Source organism: Gopherus evgoodei, chromosome 10, assembly GCF_007399415.2.
Source record: "Gopherus evgoodei ecotype Sinaloan lineage chromosome 10, rGopEvg1_v1.p, whole genome shotgun sequence".
Taxonomy (NCBI): Eukaryota; Metazoa; Chordata; order Testudines; family Testudinidae; genus Gopherus; species Gopherus evgoodei.
In genome coordinates, this window is record NC_044331.1 from 54,806,582 (window position 1) to 54,827,627 (window position 21,046).

The window sequence follows — 21,046 nt, forward strand, 5'->3', positions numbered from 1 at the left end:
GGTAAACTCTTATAGACCAAAGATCCTGTTTCCATGCAGATATCGCCAGTAATAAAGTGAATGAAAGGGCAAAATGTATTGGGATCTTCAACCCCATAGTGATCTGGAATCACAAGGGATGTAACTGAGCTGGGGAGGCTCTCGGCCCCAAGGTTGGCCGGAACAATTAAGTGTTGTTTACCCCTTCACATAGCACAAGAACCTAGTGTCACCCAGTGAAATTATTAGGCAGCAGGTTTAAAACAAACAGAAGGAAGTGTTTGTTAATACACAGAATTTAGTAGCAGTCAGGGCTTGTTAACTTTTCTTTCCAGAAGAAGACAAAAGGAGAACAGGAGATGCCCTGCTAGGTGCTTCTGGAACTGGAACAGCCAAGCTACTGGACAGGGTTAAGGAGCCCTGCTGTGACTTGGACTTTGTTTAAAAAGACTTTGGAACAAAGAGCAAGAATATTGGTTTGTTTTTTTCCCATATGTCAAGAAAGGGAAATATAGACAACTTTAAAAAGAGCGTGCTGTGGCTTTCTCTCATGGTGTTACAAGAGGTGTTACTGGTGGGGTATGTGAGCAGCGTTGCCTTGTTGTAGAGTTTTCCTTTTCTTCGTGATGATTCAGGTTCACCTGTTTTTCAAGACTATCATAAATTTTGTACAAAGTATGCCTTGTGAGGTATCGATGGAAAACTTGTAATTTGCTAATCATTATTGTCCTGGCAAAATATGTGCAGCAACACTCTCTGTAAAGTTATACAATTCTACTGTATGACATTACTGAGACATATCCAAGTTTAGAAAAGTAGCCACAAACCAGTTCCTCAGAGACAAAAGGTTAGCCGATGCCGTGGCCAGGTGTCAAAAAGATCTCATGGACTATCACTTGGTAAAGTGGCCATTCTTTGGCAGGAAACAGGATGTAAATGAGATATTTACCTGTTGGCAAAGAAACAGCTGGAGATTCCTGTCCCCACAGACTTTCTGTCTCCCAAACCTCAGCTGGAGATAATTCTCAAAGAAGAGGAAAAATATAAGAAAGGGAAACAGATGCCCCAAGTTATTCCTCCCTTTCTCTCTACCCACGGTAGCCACGATGCCTGAGGAACAAAGAAACAGCTTTAGAATGAGGAAAGGATCCTGTCTGAAAAAATTCAGCTAGTAAGACTGCTGAAGCATGTGGTGAGAGAGACTTTTACTTCAAATTCACTTAGCTGTGTTACGTTAGGTATTAATTGCTCTTTATTTTCATTTTCTTGTAACCAGCTATGACTTTTATGTCTCATTACTTGCAATCACTTAAAAGCTATCTTTCTTTAGTTAAGTAAATAAACTTGTTTTATTGTTTTATCTAAACCAGTGTGCCTGGATTGAAGTCTTTGGGAAATTCCATTTGAGATAACAGGATTTGTGCATATTGTTTTCTATAAATAAAATGATGGGCTTTATATGCACTTGTGTTGTCCAGGAGAGGGCTGGGCAGTACAAGATGCACATTTCTGGGGGAAGTCTGGGACTGGGCCCACGTCCAGACTAACCCGCGGCATCGGCGGGTTAAAATCGATTGCTCGGGGATCGATATATCGCGTCTAGTCTGGACGCGGTGTATCGATCCCCGAGCGCGCTTACATCGATTCCGGAACTCCATCAACCCGAACGGAGTTCCGGAATCGACACGGAGAGCCGCGGACATCGATGCCGCGCCGTCCAGACTGGTGAGTACCTCGATTTTAGAAATTCGACTTCAGCTACGTTATTCCCATAGCTGAAGTTGCGTATCTAAAATCGATTTTAATACCTAGTCTGGACGTGGCCTGGGAATTTGCTGATGTTGCTCTGCAGTGTAATGAAAGAGTGACTGGGTGTAGCACTGTTACAGTATAACTGGGACTAATTTATATGCTGGAGGCTTTGTGTGAGCAGACCAGGAGTGGTAACTCTCACAGCAAAGCAGTGTAAAAGGCACCACAGGCTGGAGAACTGATAGGTCACAGCTGTTCTTCAGTCCAGGTTGTATCCTGGGTAATGTCACTGTGGTGCAGCGGATAAGGAATATGCACAGCTTGTTATTTTAAGTGAAGTTTACACTTTAAGCACTGGTATAGCGATTTTAAGTGAGTCTCAAGTGCGGTAGCTAGAAACAGTCAAAAAGAGGTTACAGTTGTTTTCTGTTTGTTTATTTTGGGTAATGGAAATAGAAACAGTAAGGCTTAAAAATGAACAGTGAAACAACTGGAAAGTTAGAGATGGGCACATTGGAAGCAGAAAAAAAGGGGAACTCCAGCACCAGAAGTAGTTAACAGAATTGAGACTAAAAGAAGCAGGTACTGCCTTGGCGCGTAAGAAAAAGAAGCATGTGCTGCATGGGAAGCTGAAGAAGCCACCCACAGAAGAGCCCTGGAATTGAAATAATAAGAAGCTGAGGAGAAGGAGAGAAAATATAATCTTGAGCAGAGAGAAAATATAGTCTGGAGTGGATAGAAAAACATGGGAAGATCCCAGAGTCACCGACATCCTCCAGTCAAGATTATCCACAGCTAGAACCAATTATGTTCTGCATAGGAGACAGACTGCATTGAGGAGTACTTCACCACTTTTGAAAAGCTATGTGAAGTTCATAAGATTTCTGAGGACAAGAAAGTCCTCACACTGGTGTCAAAACTGTTGTTAAAGCTTTGAATGTATTTAATTAAATGCCAATTCAGGGAGCTTTGATATATTTTATATTTAAGAAAACTGTTTTACAAAGGTTTCAGAGGGGTAGCCATGTTACTCCTTGTTGTTTTTGTTTTACAAAGGTTTCAGATCACTCCTGAAGTGTATAGGTGAAAAACTGAGAAATCTTAAAGGGAATGCTTGCGTGAGTTGTACTGAATATGTTTATAAGCTGTGTGACCTAATAAGAAAATGGGTAAAGGGAAAAGGGGCTGCAGATTATGACTGATTGCTTGATCTCATTGCTCAAGAATATTTCTTGAGTATATGCACTGACAATGTAAAAAATGGCCTATGGGTTAAATCTGTAGCAGAAATGGCTACGCTGGCTGATGCCTTTGAGCAAGCCAAGATGTCCAATTGGCTCTCCTGGTTATCCCCATCACAAACCTCCTGTGAAGAGGGAGGGCCCAAGAACATTTTACCAGTGTAACTCCACTAAGCATCTGAAAATTCAGTGCCCTGAGATGAGAGAAACTAAGCCCTATCCAATCCATGTTAATGCAGCTGTCATCAGCACAGTAGCCTCAGAGGCACCTGCAGTTTACCTGATGAGTAGGGCCTTACCAAATTCATGGCCACGAAAAACACATTGCGGACTGTGAAATCTAGTCTTTTGTGTGCTTTTACCCTATACTATACAGATTTCATAGGAGAGACCAGCGTTTCTCAAATTAGGGGTCCTGACCCAAAAGGGAATTGCAGAGGGGTTACAAGGTTATTTTAGGGGGAGTTGTGGTATTGCCACTCTTATGTCTACGCTGTCTTCAGAGCTGGGCGGCTGGAGACAAGCGTCTGTTGGTTGGGCACTGTCACGGAGTTCCCGGGCGATGCTCTGGAACTGCTCCCCACCAAGCCAGTCAGGACTCTGGGGAGCCTCCTCTCCCTTGGAGCAGACTTGTTCAGGGCAAGAAGCTCACACAGCTTCACCTCCTGGGTCTCTCCTTGGAGCATTCAGCATCCTCTGCCCCTCCGTGCGCTTCCCACAGCGAGTCCACCCCAGCGGGGTCCTGGGGAAGCCACCGGGTTCTGCACCCCCACTTTGCAGTCAGACGTGACTCTCACCCAGCCAGTAAAACAGAGGTTTATTTGATGACAGGAACAGGGTCTAAAACAGAGCTTGTAGATACAGTGAACCGGACCCCTCGGCTGGGTCCATTCTGGGGGGCCGTGAGCCAGACCCCCAGGTCTGCCCTCCACCCTTGACCCCAGCCAGCTCCAGACTAACAACCCCTCCCAGCCCCTCCTCTCTGCTCAGCTCCTTTCCCGGGCCAGGAGGTCACCTGATCCCTTTGTCTCCAACACCTTCAGCTGGCACCTTTGCAGGGGAGGGGCCCAGGCCATCAGTTGCTAGGAGGCAGAGTGTCAGGCATTTAGGTGCACTGGCCCTTGGCTCTGCCAGATACTTAAGAACTGCCATGGGGACACTGAGGCACCAACACAGTATTCAGAGAAAACATTAAGAACTTTCCCAGTTCTTCACAGGCACCCAGATCTGAAGGCAATGCCCCACCAACAGCAGAGCAGAAGCAAGAGTGACAATACCATACCATGCCACCCTTACTTCTGCACTGCTTTCAGAGCTGGGTGGCCAGAGAGTGGTGGCTTCTAACTGAGGGCCCAGCTCAGTCAGACGGCAGGGCAGAAGTAAGGGTGGCAATACCATACCATGCCATTCTTGTGTGCTGCTGCTGGTGGCGGCTTTGCCTTCAGAGCTGGGCTACCGGCCAGCAGCTGCCGCTTTCCAGCTGCCCAGCTCTGTAGGCAGTGCTACCCCTATAATAACCTAGTGACTCTCCTGCCCACAACTCCTTTTTGAGTCAGGACCCCTACAATTACAACACTATGAAATTTCAGATTTAAATAGCTGAAATTATGAAATTTACTATTTTAAAATCCTATGACCTTGAAATTTACCAAAATGGACCATGAATTTGGTATGTCCCTACTGATGAGATTTAATGGGGCTGGCCCTTCAGAACTAGATATGGAATTTGTTAAGTTTATCAAGATCAATAACAGAGAGTGCATAGGGTGGCACGACTCCAGTGCACAGATTTCTCTGGTTAAGCAGAATGTGATCCAAGACACTAATATGTTACCTGGCTGAATGGCAGAGGTTGTGGTAGTGGGAGGATATAGGATTCCTGTGCCATTAGCTGAAGTGCATGTGGAGTGGGAAGGTTTAGAAAGTGATTTGACCATAGAGGTGGTGAACAGTATCCCTACTGAAATGCTTGTTGGGAATGATTTTTTTTCGTGTAGCTAAGGCTATTAATATTGTAACCCACATCAAAATTCAGTGATGCAAGAACACAAAGAGGTATTTTCTAATAAGCAAGGGAAGACACACTTGCTAACTCATAAGATCATTACAAAAGGACCACAGCCACCTCCCAGCAGACCCTACAGGGCCACTGGCAAGGTACAAGAACAAATTTGTGCAGAAATACAAAACATGTTAGACCTAGGAGTAATTAAAGTCTGACAGCTCTTGGACATTACCTGTGGCCTTGGTCCCTAAGAAAGACAACATATTAAGGTTTTGTGTTGATTATAGAAAACTCAATGCTGTTATAGTACCAGATGTATATCCCATGCCTAGAATTGGTCAGGTGCTGGACATTTTAAGCAAAGTTAAATATCGGCGTTCTTTTGATTTAATTCAAGGTTATTAGCAGATCCCTTTTGGATGAGAATGCACAGAAAAAATCTGCTTTCATTACAGAGATAGGAATCTATGAGTTCATAATGTTACTGTTTGGCTTAATTAATGCTGGGGCCACCTTCCAGAGCTTGGTTAATCAAGTGTTAAATGGTAAACAGACTTCACAAGAGCATATGTGAATGATATTGCAGTGTTTAGCAACACTTGGGCTGAACACAAAGAACACTGGGAGTTGTACTGTCAAAACCCAAGGAGGCAGGCCTAACCATAAAGCCTCTAAGTGTAAAATTGGAGCAGCCAGAATTCCTTATCTGGGACTCTGTTTCAGTGTGTGTGTGGTGGGGGGTCAAATATCCCCAGTCCTTTGAACGTAGAAGCCATTGTGAATTGGCCTGTACCCCAAACCAAAAAAGAGGTCCAGTCTTTCATAGGTCTTGTAAATTATTACAGAAGGTTTGTGTTGGGGTTCCGTGATATATCTGTAACCACAGATTTATGTAAAAAGACTAAACCAAACAAAGTTGTTTGGATGAAAGCATGGCAGGAAAGATTTGATAAGATAAAGAAAACGTCATCTAAAGATCTTGTCTAAAAAGCTAACCCTAATTTTGACAAAATGTTTGAACTGTGTACAGATGTTGTATCAGACACTGGTCTAGGTGTTGTGCTTATGCAAACAGGAGAATAACAAGAAGCGCACAATTGTTTTCTTAAGCAAAAAATTGACACCAACTGAACAGAATTATTCTATCATAGACCAGGAATGCTATGCTGTAGTGTGGGCAGTTAAGCAACTAAGGTCCTAACTTTTCAATATGAAGTTCAAGGTCTTAACAAATCATTCACCATTGATCTGGCTAAGCAAAACTAAATGCTAAGCTTCTGTGCTGGAGCCATATACTTCAAGAATCTTATATGGAAATTGTGCACGTAAAGGGAAAAGAAAACATGGTGGCAGATGCCCTGTCTAGGAAGGAGGGCCCTGATCTGCTGCCTCTCAGTTCTTGTACACTGCCTTACATAAAGGGGCCTTGTCACAGACTCCTTTGGAGTCTGTTTCTTTGGAGGGTGACTTCTGCCCTCACTGGGACCCCCGTTAGTTTGTTCCTGATCAGGGTAGTTTTTTGACTATGTCTGGAAGCATGCCTCGGTCTCTTAACTGTGCTCAGGGAGGGAGGCTGGTACAGCATGTTGCCCCTTTGCTATCCCAGGCCCTTCTACCTTCCACTCTAACCTTCTCTGCACTCTCTCCTTTATAGTTTAGGAGCAGGATTTTATAACTGTACTGTGAAAATTAATGTATGATTTGATTTCATCCTGCCAGCCACCCTTTTTGAATAGCAAAAAGGAATGACCCTCTGGGACTATGGGATTCTGTTTCTCATATGCATTATAAATTGGACCCTTTTCGTCTTTGTTTTAAGGTTTAGTTAGTAAGAGACAGAATCCTGTATTGTGTCTATGTTAAGTAGATCAGAGGAACATTGAAGGCCTGGGCCTCAGTGTGAATTGTTTTGGTTATAAAACTTAGCAAGGTTTAATTTACAATGTCTTTTTGCTTGTTATAAAATACTGCTGTTTGTGTTCTCAAAGGTCTCTGTAAAAGACTGTTTGTGTGATAAGAAATGCATGCATCAAAAAAAAAATAAGGTGTAAAGGCCATTGTTAACCAGATGGTCAAAAAAGAAGGAGCGAAAACACTTATCAAAACTTATTGATTCCAGAAAACCATCAACATGCATCCATGATTGAGGAAGGGCAGATTAATAACCCTAAGGTGGAGGCTGGCACCCCTAAAGACAATTATTTAAATCAAATCCAGGACAGAATGACCCTCTCGGAAGTGTTTTGAAATATTTATATCAAAAAATAACACCAATTAAAAAGTAACCGGTAAAAACCAACACAGCAAAATCCATAAACTTCACACACACACAAAAAAAAGACTATAAAAACGAGGTGCTTTGCCATGGGACTTTGGGTTCATCTTGTCACTACTCCAGGACCATTGGATCGTGACCGACAGAGCCCGGCTCCCCTCTGCGACCAATCTGGCTGGCCACTAGATTGATCCAAACTCTGGACTGGTAACTGTCAACATCATCTGCCGGAACTGTGTGCATGGTATGTGTGTGTAACTAAAAAAATATGCTAACTGCTGTATTCTCAATAAATGCGGCATGTTGCCTTCTCACCTATAAAAAAAACTCGTGTACTTTGTTTCAGCATAACAATAGTATGTCTTGTTTCCTCTGTTGAGCGCAGCTGTGAGTGCCTGCCTCCATGATTGACGGCTCTGGCAGCTGCGTGTGGGTGTGGCAGAGCTGCTTGCCTGCAGATAGGAAATGCTCCTTGTGACACTCTGTACCTCCGAGGAACACCCTGTACCCCCATATTCATCCTTATAATATGATTGTGTGGTATTCAATGCAAAGTTTGTCATGTTGGGTGTCTTCGGAAGGCTCCCAACGCACTGAGCATTGTTTTTATAGTAATGTTATAGGTTGTAATTTCATGTATATAGTTATGAGGCTGAAAATGTGTCCTCATGGCTTAAAACAAGCCCAGGCAAAACTCTCCAGAAGCAGAGGGGCAGTTCACACCTCATCAGGGCATGTATGGGACAAACCGAGCCCACTCTCACAGGCACAAAGGACTCAGGCCTAGGCAGCAACAAAGGATCTGTTGGACTCTCCAGTGAGTCACCCCCCTTCCCTTGGTCAGCTTGTGACTGCAATGAGGTAATGCTCACCTAACTCTGAAGGGGGGAGAGGGGTAAAGCCGAGAAAGAAGAAAGAACATGATAAAAGGGAGAGATGTTTGCCATGCTCTCTCTCTTCCACCTTCATCTACAGACACCACCACTAAGCGACTGAAGTGCTGCTGAAAGGGAAGAATATAGTTGAAGGGCAACCAGCCAGCCTGCGGTGAGAAGCATCTAAGTTTGTAAGGGCATTGAAAGTGTTAAGATCAGCTTAGAATGCGTTTTGCTTTTTTTTTATTTGACCAAATCTGACTAGTGCTTTGACTTAGATTTTAAATTATTATATCTTTTGTAGTTAATAAGTGTGTTTTGTTTATTCTACCTGAAGCAGTGCATTTGGTTTGAAGCATGTCAGAGACTCCCCTTGGGATAACAAGCCTGGTACATATCAATTTCTTTGTTAAATTGACGAACTCATACAAGCTTGCAGTGTCCAGCAGGCATAACTAGACACTGCAAGATGGAGGTTCCTAGGGTTGTGTCTGGGACGGGAGATATTGGCTAGTGTCATTTGATTGCACAATCCAAGCAGCGACTTGCCAAAAGTGCTCACTCACGTAGCTGGGAGCAGCTTACATGCTAGAGGCTGTGCGTGAATAGTCCGGGGCTGGGGATTCTCACAGTGGAGCAGGATAAGACTGGCTCCCAGAGTCGAGGGTTGGAGTGACCTAGCAGATCTCCAGTCCAGATAACTCCAGGGGAATGTCACACTCCTCTCCTGCATAAGCTCAGTATGGGTTTTGTAGTCCCCGTTATAGGCTCTGATCTCAGTTGGGTTCTTTAGCAAGAGGGCCTTCAGCAGGGGACAAAATTGCTGCCTTATTCACTATAAATGTGCAAGCATTGGCAAGACTGTACATGTTGTGCACACACGCTGGGGTGGGCAGGAGGAATTCAAATATCAGAAGACAGAACAAAAACCGTGACTGATTTTTTAAAAAATCTCATATTTGAGACAACAGCATGATTTCGGGGGGTGGGAGGGGAAAGTCTGACTCATGATTTCTGAGCATTCTGAGCTTTCAGGGTTGCAATACTGTGCAGTACACACTGCCAGTGGAGCACTGTCAGTTAGTTTTATTGTATATAAAAATAAATGCACATGCAACATATGTTTTTCCTGAACTCTCAATTTTGCTGAATCCAAGGTGATACTGGACTGCTGGAAAAAACTTCATTTGACTTTTTTTTTGTTTGTCTATTCTTGAGAACAGCGCAACCATTTAAAAAAAAAAAGGTTTTGAGTGAAAGTTTCAGAAATAAATTGCTTCCTGAGTTCAGCGCAAATATTCTAAATTTCAGCTAAAAATATAAAATGATCCATTAGAATGGAAATGCTTGGGCAGCCTTAATATAGGTGTCACAATGTCTGTAACTATAAAAGCACTGCACAAATAGAATAGTTCCTGGCAGTTATGCCTTGAAAGCTTTCATGATTCAGATTGTGAATATGTTCTTCTGCGCCGCAAACCAGCAGTATCTATCTATCGTTAATTCATAGATAGTTCTCTGAAGACCATATTAATTATTGTCCTTTCTACTTTAGGATATTGAGACGTTTGAGAAGAAAGGATCCCATGCAAATCAAACTAGAGCATTTAGAACAAGGATTTTCTCTGTATCTAAATGGAGCTAATTCAGAGTCAAGAAACTATCGCAGAAAACCCAGTTTTCAAGAATTCTTTAGATGTGGGTCGCAGACTGCAAGGATAAATGGTGAGTTAAAAGTTATAGTTACTCAATATCTTACTACAGTCACCATTTTAAACCTTTGCTTATTAGATGTGTAAGCTATCGGCATGTCTACTAGATTTTAAGCAAGGTGAGCTGTGAGGGAGTACGCGTGGTAAGACAGTGCTAGCTGAATGTGATGAAAATGAGGCTCTGTGGCACCCCTTCATCAAAGCACTAATGCCTATACTACACTACAGATACATTCCTAACAGGAATCCTGATTATAACTCAATGGAGCCCCAGCCACATCCAGTATTTAATGTAAACTGGATCTTAAACATGTTCGTAACCAAGCTGAAGTTATGTACCACAGTTGGGGTTCTAGTTTGCTAAGTGTTGAAACCAACATAGTTGTAACCAAATATTGCTTTTTTCTCTTTTTTTACCCTCCTATGAATTTGTCAAAATTCAGTTTCCATCCATTGGATATCATTATGCCTTTGTCTGCTAGAATACAAAGCCCTTTACTATCAGAAATCTTTTTATGTACCAAGTTACCTCTTAACTTTCTGTTTGATAAGCTATAAATAGATTGAGCTCTTTAAGTGTCTCACTGTAAGGCAGGTATGCCAGTCTTAGTTCGTAGGCCTCAAACCTCCTACAATCTTTCTTCTAGGGTAAACTATATCCATTAGTAGGCCATTGTCCTTATGCCGTAATCATTCAAGTGTTGGTCAATTCAGATCAAGGTATGGCACACGTGTGTGTGTGTGTGTGTGTGTGTGTGTGTGTGTGTGTGTGTGTGAGAGAGAGAGAGAGAGAGAGAGAGAGAGAGAAAAAAGAAAAGGCAAAAGTGTTCAATAAATATTTCTGTTCTGTATTTGAAAAAAGCAGGACGGTGAACTCACATCACTTGAGGATGATGAAATACTTTGCAGTTCATTAGTAATAGGGGACACCTGGTAAAATTACTCATATTTAAGCAAGGTCAATGTCAATCAATCAGAACTATGCAGTACAAATGTTCAAATTAACATCAAGTTGACTAAGACCCTCTTAAAAAGAAATACTGCTTAGCTTGATTCTTTTTATTTACTTTCTTATCTTTAAGGTTTTAGAGTTCACACAGGGAGGGGTCACACACACACACACACACACACACACACACACACACACACACACACACACACACACACACACACACACACACCAGTACACCTCACTTACACAAGGGAGGGGAGACCAACTGACCAGACCCTCCTTGTCTGGCGTTCTCCACCCTCCGTGCCTGTCTGGGCTCCTGAGACAAACCAGCCTCTCCTGGTACTTGGCACCATGTCTTCCCGAGGAACACATGGGTCACATACCCCTGCTCCCTAGATTTCTGCCAGGGGTCACACCAGAGTGTGGCCAGCAGCAGCCTTTTGGCACTGTGTGGGAGGGAAAGGATGGGATCTGCTTCCAGCTGCAAGGTAGAAGAAGAGGGGGAAGGAATGACCTGCCCTGTGTCTTTGAAGAGCTCATTTCTTCTCCCCCGCTGCACTCCTGTATGTCTCAAAGCTGCTTGCCCCTTTCTGCCTGCACATGCAGGGCTTGGCTCCACCTGGCCAGTGCCCTAGGCTGGAGGGTCTTGGGCTTTCCCGGGGCACCAGCCAAGTCAGAGGCAGTGGGGGAAGGAAGGAGCCTGCCAGTCAGACTGTTGGTGATCTGAGTGCTCCAAATAGGGGCTGATTCTCTGCACAGCACTAGGAGCAGGATGCGCCCCACCAGGAGGGATATGGAAGAGCAGCAGGGCTGGGGAGAGGCAGGGGGAGAAGGGACAAAGCAGGGAGAGGACAATGAGAGGGGGAGCACGTAAAGGGCCGATGGGTGGGCAGTAGAGGCAACACATAACCAGCCGTCGCCTGGCATTTTTCTGCACTCACCAGCCTCTGCAGCTCGCCACCAGTGCCAGCCAGAAACAGAACAGGGGGCGGGGCCCTGCTGGCTGGAAGCCAACGCGCAGCCAGGGCTGCGCTGAAGGACCAGAAGGGGGAGCAGCCAGCCCAATGGGCTGCATCTTTGCTCCGCCATCAGCCTTGCACACCCATCCCCATTGTCGGCCCCTGGACACCCCGTCTTCCCCCATTCACCATTTGGAGTTGTAGAAGAAAATCTCTAGTCACTGAGGTTCATTTTTAGTAAATCTTGTAATGAGTAGCCTGACTGCAATCCAGAGCCAAATAATGGAAAAGCTGATATGGGATTAAGTCAATGAAGATTTGAAGGATAGGAATATAAGTAATGCCAGTCAACATGGTTTGATGAAAATAGATCTTGTCAAATAAGCCTGATTTCATTCTTTGAGGAGATTACAAGTTTGGTTGCTAAAGGTATAAGTATGAATGAGGGTTGATTTTATGAGTTTGCCGAGGTGCCATTTAGATATTAAAAGTGAAATATAACAAACTAGATTTGCCAATTTTATAAGTGTTATAGCCAATATCAGAATAAAATTTAATTATGTTACCCTCTTTTTATTGAGTCTAGGGAGCTTTAGCTTAGTAATTTTAATGCTAGGTTCTGCTCAGGTCAATTTTTACCAGGGACAGTATTTCTAAAATCAGGACGTTTGGTTATTCTTAACCAATCAACAATTTATTAATTCACCCAGAACTATATCCATCTACAATCAAACAGTTCAGTAAAACTTTGGTACAACCAATGTTTTAAGCAGTAACTGGATACAAAAGATACAGTCTTGCAAGCAATTATCTTAGACTAGGGGTTGAGGCTCAGCTGTTCTACCACATAACAATACAAATCACCAAGATTTCTTCTTATATTTACTTATGATCTTCAATCTTCAGTTCTTTAGTATCTCTACCACATTTATTATACTTCCAGTATTCCTTCAAGGAGTAGGGATATACTTGTTTTAAAGGCATTTTTAAGGATATTTTCCCTGCTGTTGAATGGTTTGGTCTGAAAAGGACAAGTTTAAAATATCAAGCAGTTGCTTAAAGTTATTGTTTTGTTGCGTGTTGCTTTAAATCTCTTAGGTTAATTTGCTTAGACTTACAAAGGAGAGCATGCAGATAGCATTAGTTAAAATTCAAAATATGATTTCTTGAGGTTTCACTAAAAAGTATAGACTCATTAAAATAATTTTCAGTTATTTATATTAAAGAACAGAAGGCGAAATACAATCTTATTTGAAATCTCACCACTTCCTTAGGGTTTACAATAGCACAGGAGACATTGTCCACCTATGAAGAGCCAGTTTATTTGATTCATAAAGGCATACAAATGTTCAGCTTCTAATTTGGGGTGAAAGGCATAATGGCAGGATGAAACAGATTCTCCATGGTATATTTGATTCATAAGGCAAACAGATTTGGAATGAAAACATGTGAACTGGGCTTCTTGGAGTAAACAGGAAATGTGTTCCCTGACATAACATGCTATCTGTGACTAGTTTAAACTCACAGCTTCCCTGATTATCTCTTGATTGAGATTCACTTACAGAATGCTGTATGCCACCTTGCATAGGAAGGCAGGATGTTACTGTGACCCAAGGACCTCGTAATGCCAACTGGCAGAGGGTTCTGGGCTTCTGCCAATCAGAAGTGACAGCACCTATGGGGGAATTCCAGATGGTGGCGGCTAGCCAAAAGGAATTACTGCCAAGCTTAAGTCATAGAATGTCAGGGTTGAAAGGGACCTCAGAGAGGTCATCTAGTCCAACCCCCTGCTCAAAGCAGGACCAATCCTTAGGCAGATTTTTGCCCCAGATCCCCTTCATGCCCCTCTCAAGGATTGAACTCTCAACCCTGGGGTTAGCAGGCCAGTGCTCAAACCACTGAGCTATCTCCCCCCCATCTCCCTGAAAAGCATTGGGATTGCGCAAACATTTTTTAAAAGAGCAATGAGGACTTGCTGCCTCTGCACCGAAACTATGACTGCCCTATAAATCTGCAACCTGGGGTGAAGATCCCTTATGGACTGATAAATGCAATATCCGAGCTTGAACTGGCAACCCTTCATGAATACATCTATGAAAACCTGGCCAAGGGCTTCATCTGGCACTCCACCCCATCAGCAGAGGCTCCAGTCTTTTTCGTCAAGAAAAAGCATTAAGAAAAAGGACGAAACTCTATGCCTTTGCGTAGATTGGTGGGCTCTAAACCATGTAAAGATCTGAAACAGCTTGTGATGGGTTGGATCACAGAAGCCTCCTTGGGGCTGCCAACTGATGTGCCAAGACTACTTCTGCCCCTGCTTTCCCTGCTAGCTTGGAACTCCAGAGCCCTGCCTGACTGTGCCAGACACACTTGCTGGCCACAGACACAGGCCCAGGTCTGAACCACATCCCACAAACTGCAAGCCTAACTGAAAGCATCTTAAGAGGAGTCTTTAACACTCAGATGCCCAACTCCCAATGGGGTCCAAACCCCAAATAAATCTATTTTACCCTGTATAAAGCTTATATAGGGTAAACTCATAAATTGTTCGCCCTCTGTAACGCCGATAGATATGCACAGCTGTATTTCTCCTCCCCTCCCGGGTATCAATTCATACTCTGGGTTAATTAATAAATAAATAAAAAGTGATTGTATTAAATACAGAAAGTAGGATTTAAGTGGTTCCACGTAATAGCAGACAGAATAAAGTGAATTACCAAACAATAAAATAAAACATGCAAGTATATGCCTAATACAGTAAGAAAACTGAATACAGATAAAACCTCACACTCAGAGGTGTTCAGGTAAGCTTCCTTTTACAAACTATTCTCCTTCTAGTCCGGGTCCAGCAATCACTCAGACCCCCTGTAGTTACTGTCCTTCGTTGCAGTTTCTCTCAGGTATCCTTGGGGTGGAGAGGCTATCTCTTGAGCCAGCTGAAGACAAAATGGAGGGGTATCCCAGAGGTTTAAATAGACTTTCTCTTGTAGGTGGATTACCACCGCACCCCGCCCCCCCGCATAGAATTCCAGCTCCAAGATGGAGTTTTGGAGTCACATGGGCAAGTCACATGTCTATGCATGACTCAAAACTTACAGGTAGCAGCCATGGTTTACATGCAACCTTGTACATCCTCATGTAGACTTCTTATATGGATCGGAGCCTTCCAAGATCCGTTGTCCGTTAAGTGCTTCTTGATTGGGCACTTAACTTGCAAATTCCTTTCTAAAGAAGCTGACCAAATGCCTTACTAAGGCTATTTAAAATCAAACAAGTATACAGCCAATATTCATAACTTCGACTACAACAATGACACATACATACAAATAGGATTAATATATTCAGTAGATCATAACCTTTATAGAGAGATGTTACATGGCATATGTAGTATAAAATATATTCCAGTTGTGTCATATATACATTAATGAGCATATTCCCAAAAAGCATTATGGGGTGCAACGTCTCATGGGTATCCTCTGCCCTTAATTTCAGAATTAGAAGATCGTGTGCAGTCTGCCAAAATTTTCAACTTAGTGCACATCACGTCAGGGGACGAATAGAAGACCACATGTCGAACCTGCCGTGAGCATTTCAAATATTGAGTAATGCCATTCAGGTTGACCAATGGTCCTGCAACCTTTCTCAACACTTTGTGAATGACACATATTTAGAGACATCCTGGATCAGTATGTAGTCATCTATCTATCCTGATGTCTAAAAACACAAGCATGTCAGTCTTGAGCAATGTTACCATGTTCATTCCATCCTGGAAAGACTACAAAAGCATCGCCTGTCCACAAAGTTGGAAAAATGTACCTTTGACCAGTCCTCTACAGAATTTTTGGGTTACATCCTCCCTACAGAGGATGTTAAGATGTACCAGCAGAAGGTGGAGTCCGTCTGTCACTAGACTCTGCCCTGGTCCTGCTGGGAGTTGCAGCACTTCCTGGGCATTGCTTCTTTTACCAGTGATTCATCCCAGGCTTCTCAGGGCAAATAGCACCCATAACCAACCTCCTCCATAATGCCGCCAAGTTTGTTTACACACCTGAAGTTCACCATATTTTCAAACAGCTCAAGGCTGCATTCACCAGCACCCCCATTCTAGCACACCTGGACCCAGGCATTCATAGTGGAAGCTGATGCCTCTAATGATACTCTCCCAGAGGCATGGTCCACAGCAAATCTGACACTCCTGAGCCTACTATTCCCAAAAATTTACCCCTCCTAAACAGAATTATGAAATATTGGATAAAGAACTACTTGCAATTAAATCAGCCTTTGAAGAGGGGCACCATCACCTCAAAGGAGCCTGACACTCAGTGCAAGTCTTTTCGGACCATAGGAACCTCGAATATCTGTGGAAGGTTCGGGCTGTGAACCAAAGACAGCTCAGGTGGACATTATTCTTCTCTCGGTTTGACTTCATCATCACCTCTCACCCAGGTACCAGGAAGGGAAGAGCTGATGCCTTATCCTGAAAGGAGGAATGCTACCAAGGGTGCACAGATCCAGCCAAGAACTACTGTCTCCTAAAACCTGTCAGCTTCCTCAGTGCCACAATGCACCAAGACTTGCTTGATCTAATTCAGTCCACACAAACAACTGGGCTGGAGCCCTTGTGTTAGGACATAGGCCCCATTCACGGCTCAAACCTGCTGTCTGCCAAGAAGGAGCTTATCAGGATGAGCCTGGTAGCCTGTTACTCTTGTGGGCAGTAGAGGCAAATGAAGAGGGAATGCAAATATGTCTGGGTTTGGACAGCAGAAGAGAAGGCTCATATGAAGGCTGCACCAAGTTGATGGTCCTGGTAGGGGTTCAAGAAAAGATACTACGGCTTGTAAACTCGGATGTGGAAAAATGGTGAAAACCACCCTGCTGGATGAGAGGATCACCTTGTGGTGGGTAGGGGACGATGACAGTTTCTTTGCAGTGTGCACATACAGATGACTGGAACTGACAGTGGGGAACCATACTGATTTGATCATGGTAGCACTGAAAATTGGCATATCCTGTGATAATTGGCCAATATTGGCCTGCCTTTTGGCAAATGGGTGATTATAGAATCATAAAACCATGGGGTTAGAAGAGACTGCAAGGGTCATCTATTCAACCCCGTGTCAAGATGCAGGATTTGTTGTGGCTGAACCACCCAAGACAGATGACTGTCCAGCCTCCTTTTGAAAACCTCCAGTAAAGGAGCTTCCAGAACCTCCCTAGGTAGTCTGTTTTATTGCCTACTGTTCTTACAGCTACAAAGTTTTTCCTGAGATTTAATCTAAATCTGCTATGCTGTAGTTTGAACTGTTTGCCTCTTGTCCTGCCCTCTGTGGCAAAAGAGAACAACTTTCTCCATCTTTTTTATGGTATTTGAAGACCACTATTATATCCCCACTTAATCTCCTCTTTTCTAAACTAAACATACCTAATTCCTTCAGCCACTGCTCAGATGGCCTGCATTCCATCCCTTTGATCATCTGTCTTGCTCACCTCTGGATTCTTTCCAATTTCTCTTCATCCTTTCTATACATTGGTGACCAAAATGGGCCACAGTACTCCAGCTGAGGCATAACCAGCTCTGAATAAAGCAGTACTATCACCTGCCATGACTTGCATGCCTCTGTTAATGCAACTAAAATTGAATTTTTTTTTTGCAACAGCATCGCATTGCTGACTCATGTTGAGGTTATGCTCCACCACAACTCCCAGATCCTTCTCAGCAGTGCTGCTGCCTAGCAGTTTTCCCCCATTCTGCATTTGTGCATTTGGTTTTTCTCCCCTAAATGTAGCACCTTACATTTGTCTTTGTTGAATTTTATTTTGTTGTCTATAGCCCAGTTCTCCAATTTATCAAGATACCTTTGAATTTTAGGTCTTTCCTCCAAAATGTTTGCAGCGCGCCACAGCTTTGGGTCATCTGCAGATATGATCAGTATGCTCTCTATTCCTACACCCAGATCATTTTAACAAAGATATCAAATAACTCTGGACCCAAAAGAGATCCCTGTGCAGCCCCACTCGAGACTTCCTTCCAATCTGACATAATTCCATTAATTGTTACTCGTTGTTAGCAGTTGTTTAACCAATTATGTATCCACTTAATGATAGTTCTGCCGAGCCTGCATTTCTCCAGCTTATTTATGAGAATGTCATGTTGGAATGTGTCAAAAGGCTTGCTGAAGTCCAGATATATTATGTCCACTGCATTCGCCCTATCCATCAAACTATTTACAGTTAATGAACTGACCAGTGTCGCAGCATAGCCTCATGCAGGTCCCGGCTGGTGGATACCATGGACATAGAGGATCTGATGAGGAACTCTGAAGACCCCTTGGAGGGGATGTCCTGGGGACCAGGATTGTCCAGAAATAATTATAGATTCTAAGGCCACAAGAGAATATTGTAATAATTTAGTCTGACCCCTGTACAGGCCAGAGAAATTTCCCAAAATAATTCAGAGAGCAGCTCTTTTAGGAAAAAACATCCTATCCTGATTTTAAAATTGCCAGTGATGTAGAATCCACCATGACCCTTGAATATTGTTCCAACAGTTGTTTACTCTCAGTGATGAAAATTTACACCTTATTTCCAGTCTGCATTTGTCTAGTTTCAATATCCAGTCATTGGATCATGTTATACTTTTCTCTGCTAGATTGAAGAGACCATTATTAAATATTTGTTGCCCATATAGATACTTATGGACTGTGATCAAGTGACCCCTTAACCTTCTCTTTGTTAAAATATATAGATTGAGTTCCTTCAGTCTATCACCACAAAGCGTATTTTCTAATCCTTTAATCATTCTCGTGGCTCTTCTCTGAACCCTCCCCAATTTATCAACATCCTTCTTGAATTGTGGGCACCAGAACTGGATAATGTATTCTAGTAGCAGTCACACCATTTCCAAATACAGAGGTAAAATGACTTTTCTACTCCTACTTGAGATTCCCCTGTTTGTGCATCTGAGAATCACATTGGCTGTTTCGGTCACAGAATTGCACTGGGAGCTCATGTTCAGATGATTATCCATCACACCCCCCAAATCTTTTTCAGAGTCACTGCTTCCCAGGATAGAGTCCCCCATCCTCTAAGTATAGCCTACATTCCTTGTTCCTAGATGTATACATCTACATTTAGCCATATTAAAATGCATAATGTTTGCGTGTGCCCAGTTTACTAAGCAATCCAGATGCCATTCTCTTCGTTGTTACCATGCCCCAAGTTTTGGTTCATCTGGAAACTTTATCAGTGATGATTTTATGTTTTCTTCCTGGTCACGATAAATGTTAACTTCCATATGACCCAGAACTGATCTCTGTGGGACTCCGTTGGAAACAGACCCACTCAATAATGATTCCCCATTTAGAGTTACATTTTGAGACCTATCAGTTAGCCAGTTAGCCAGTTTTTAATCCATTTAAAGTGTTCCATTTTAATTTTATATCATTCTACTTTACTTAAATTAAAATGTTATGCAGTATAAAGTCAAACACCATACAGAAGTCTATTGCATCAACATTATTACCTTTGTAACCAAGATTGTAAGCTCAAAAAAAAAAAAATCAAGTTAGTTTGACAGGATCTGTTTTCCATAAACCCATGTTGATTGGCATTAATTATGTTACCCTCCTTTTCTTTATTAATGGAGTCCCATATCAACCACTTCACTATCTTGCCAAGAATTGATGTCCGGCTGAGGGACTTATAAAGACAAATCTAAGTGGTGTGTGTTAAGCAAAGCTGTGCTCCAAGGTGAACTATTAAGCAGTGGTGTGCTGTTCCTTTGGGAGCAGTGGGCCTGGTAATTCTGTGAGTTTCCAGTTGGGCGGGGACTGAAGACTACAGGGGATACTTGAAGGACTCTTGGGTTGGTGTGTGCCTGTCACTAACCTATAAAGAGAGAGTGGAACCTGTGGAGATAGTTGCTACTGTTGACAGTAGCAGGTGGCATGAGGGCACTGATCCCAGGCAGGCACAGACAAGTTTCACTTATGCTAAGGGCAGGTGGTAGCGAGATTCCTCACAAACCTGGGTACCCCCAGGGAGCATCACACTTGTGTTTAAATTTTTGTGTGACATTGGAATCAAAAAAGTGTCTCAGACCTGGGGAGACTTATAAACATTCTTAAAGAACTCCAAGGAGGATATGTGTTATCAATGAGATTGTTCCTAATTCCTGTTTCAGATTCTAGTACAGCGGCCCAAGTAAAAGAAATTGAACTGCAAGGACGCAGCACGCAGACTGCACCAAGCAAAATCCAGCGTAAAGGGTGGTGTCAGGTATGATGTGGCAGGGAAAAATGCATCCTTGGTGAACTGTTTGGGGCAGCAACAAGTTCATTGGGAGGCCATTTCCTGATCCTAACTACATCCCTTAGTTCTGCAGTGTTACACAGGTGCACGGGAGACACACTGTGCTGTTGCTCTAACCTGAGACGTAGTCAGTAGGGAATTCTTAAATTCCTGGATTAAAGAAAAAGAGCAGCATGAACTGGTAGTGGATATTGCTTCCCCATGGAGGACGGTGGTCGTCAGCCCCGCACTTGTTTACCCCACAAGGAAAAAAATATTTAAAAAAAAATCTCGTAGGTGATCAATTTATCAGAATTCAGTACTTTGTGTGTGCAGTAAGATGTCTTGATCGATGACATGTTACAAAATTGCTCTGGAAGTTTGGGTTTGACAAGATGGATAGATATGGCTGCTCCCTACCACTGGTTGCAGCAGTAGCTATGGCTTGTTTCAGAGGACGTGTGCATGCCCCAGATAGCTAATATTTTTAATAGGATCCCTATGGAAAGAATAGGGAACATGATTTCCACCTCATGTTATTGGGGGAAAGGAGGTGGGGAACAGCAGAACAAGGGTCTGTTGATTAGACCAGGGAGCAGAAAGAACATATTGCTGCAGGAACCAGTTTATGGAAGAATAAACGTAATGTTTGTGTGCCTGCTATATTATCTTCCTTCAGTGACTTATTCTGCTTATTTTCATAGATTTTTAAGGCCAGAAGGGACCATTGTGATCATGTGATCTCCTGTATAAACAGGCTATAGAATTAGTCAAATTTGTAAATTTTACAGTTCCAGCCTGGACTGATTTTAAAGCAAGATGATTGAAATAACTTATTTCAATCATTCGTATAGATATAAACTTGATAACTTGTACATGTCTTGCTCAAACGGTGACTTGCCTTAAGAAATTTCTTCGGTCTTCATTTTTGATATATTCATTTTGTATGATAATATTAGACCATATTTCTTCAAAATATAGCACATGCACCTGTTTCATTG

General features: G+C 42.8%; 1 protein-coding gene across 3 annotated transcripts in view; it reads left to right on the forward strand.

Annotated features, from left to right (window-relative positions):
* KIAA0556 (KIAA0556 ortholog) overlaps positions 1-21,046 on the forward strand; it is a 187,336-nt gene that overhangs the window by 7,769 nt on the left and 158,521 nt on the right. For 2 of the 3 annotated variants that reach the window (XM_030579222.1, XM_030579224.1), the window contains exons 3-4: positions 9,683-9,852; positions 19,939-20,033. In XM_030579222.1, the coding sequence (XP_030435082.1) occupies positions 9,683-9,852; positions 19,939-20,033 (265 nt within the window). Of the gene's footprint in view, positions 1-1,080; positions 1,172-9,682; positions 9,853-19,938; positions 20,034-21,046 lie in introns of all 3 variants that reach the window. The other variant, XM_030579223.1, reaches the window with a different exon arrangement.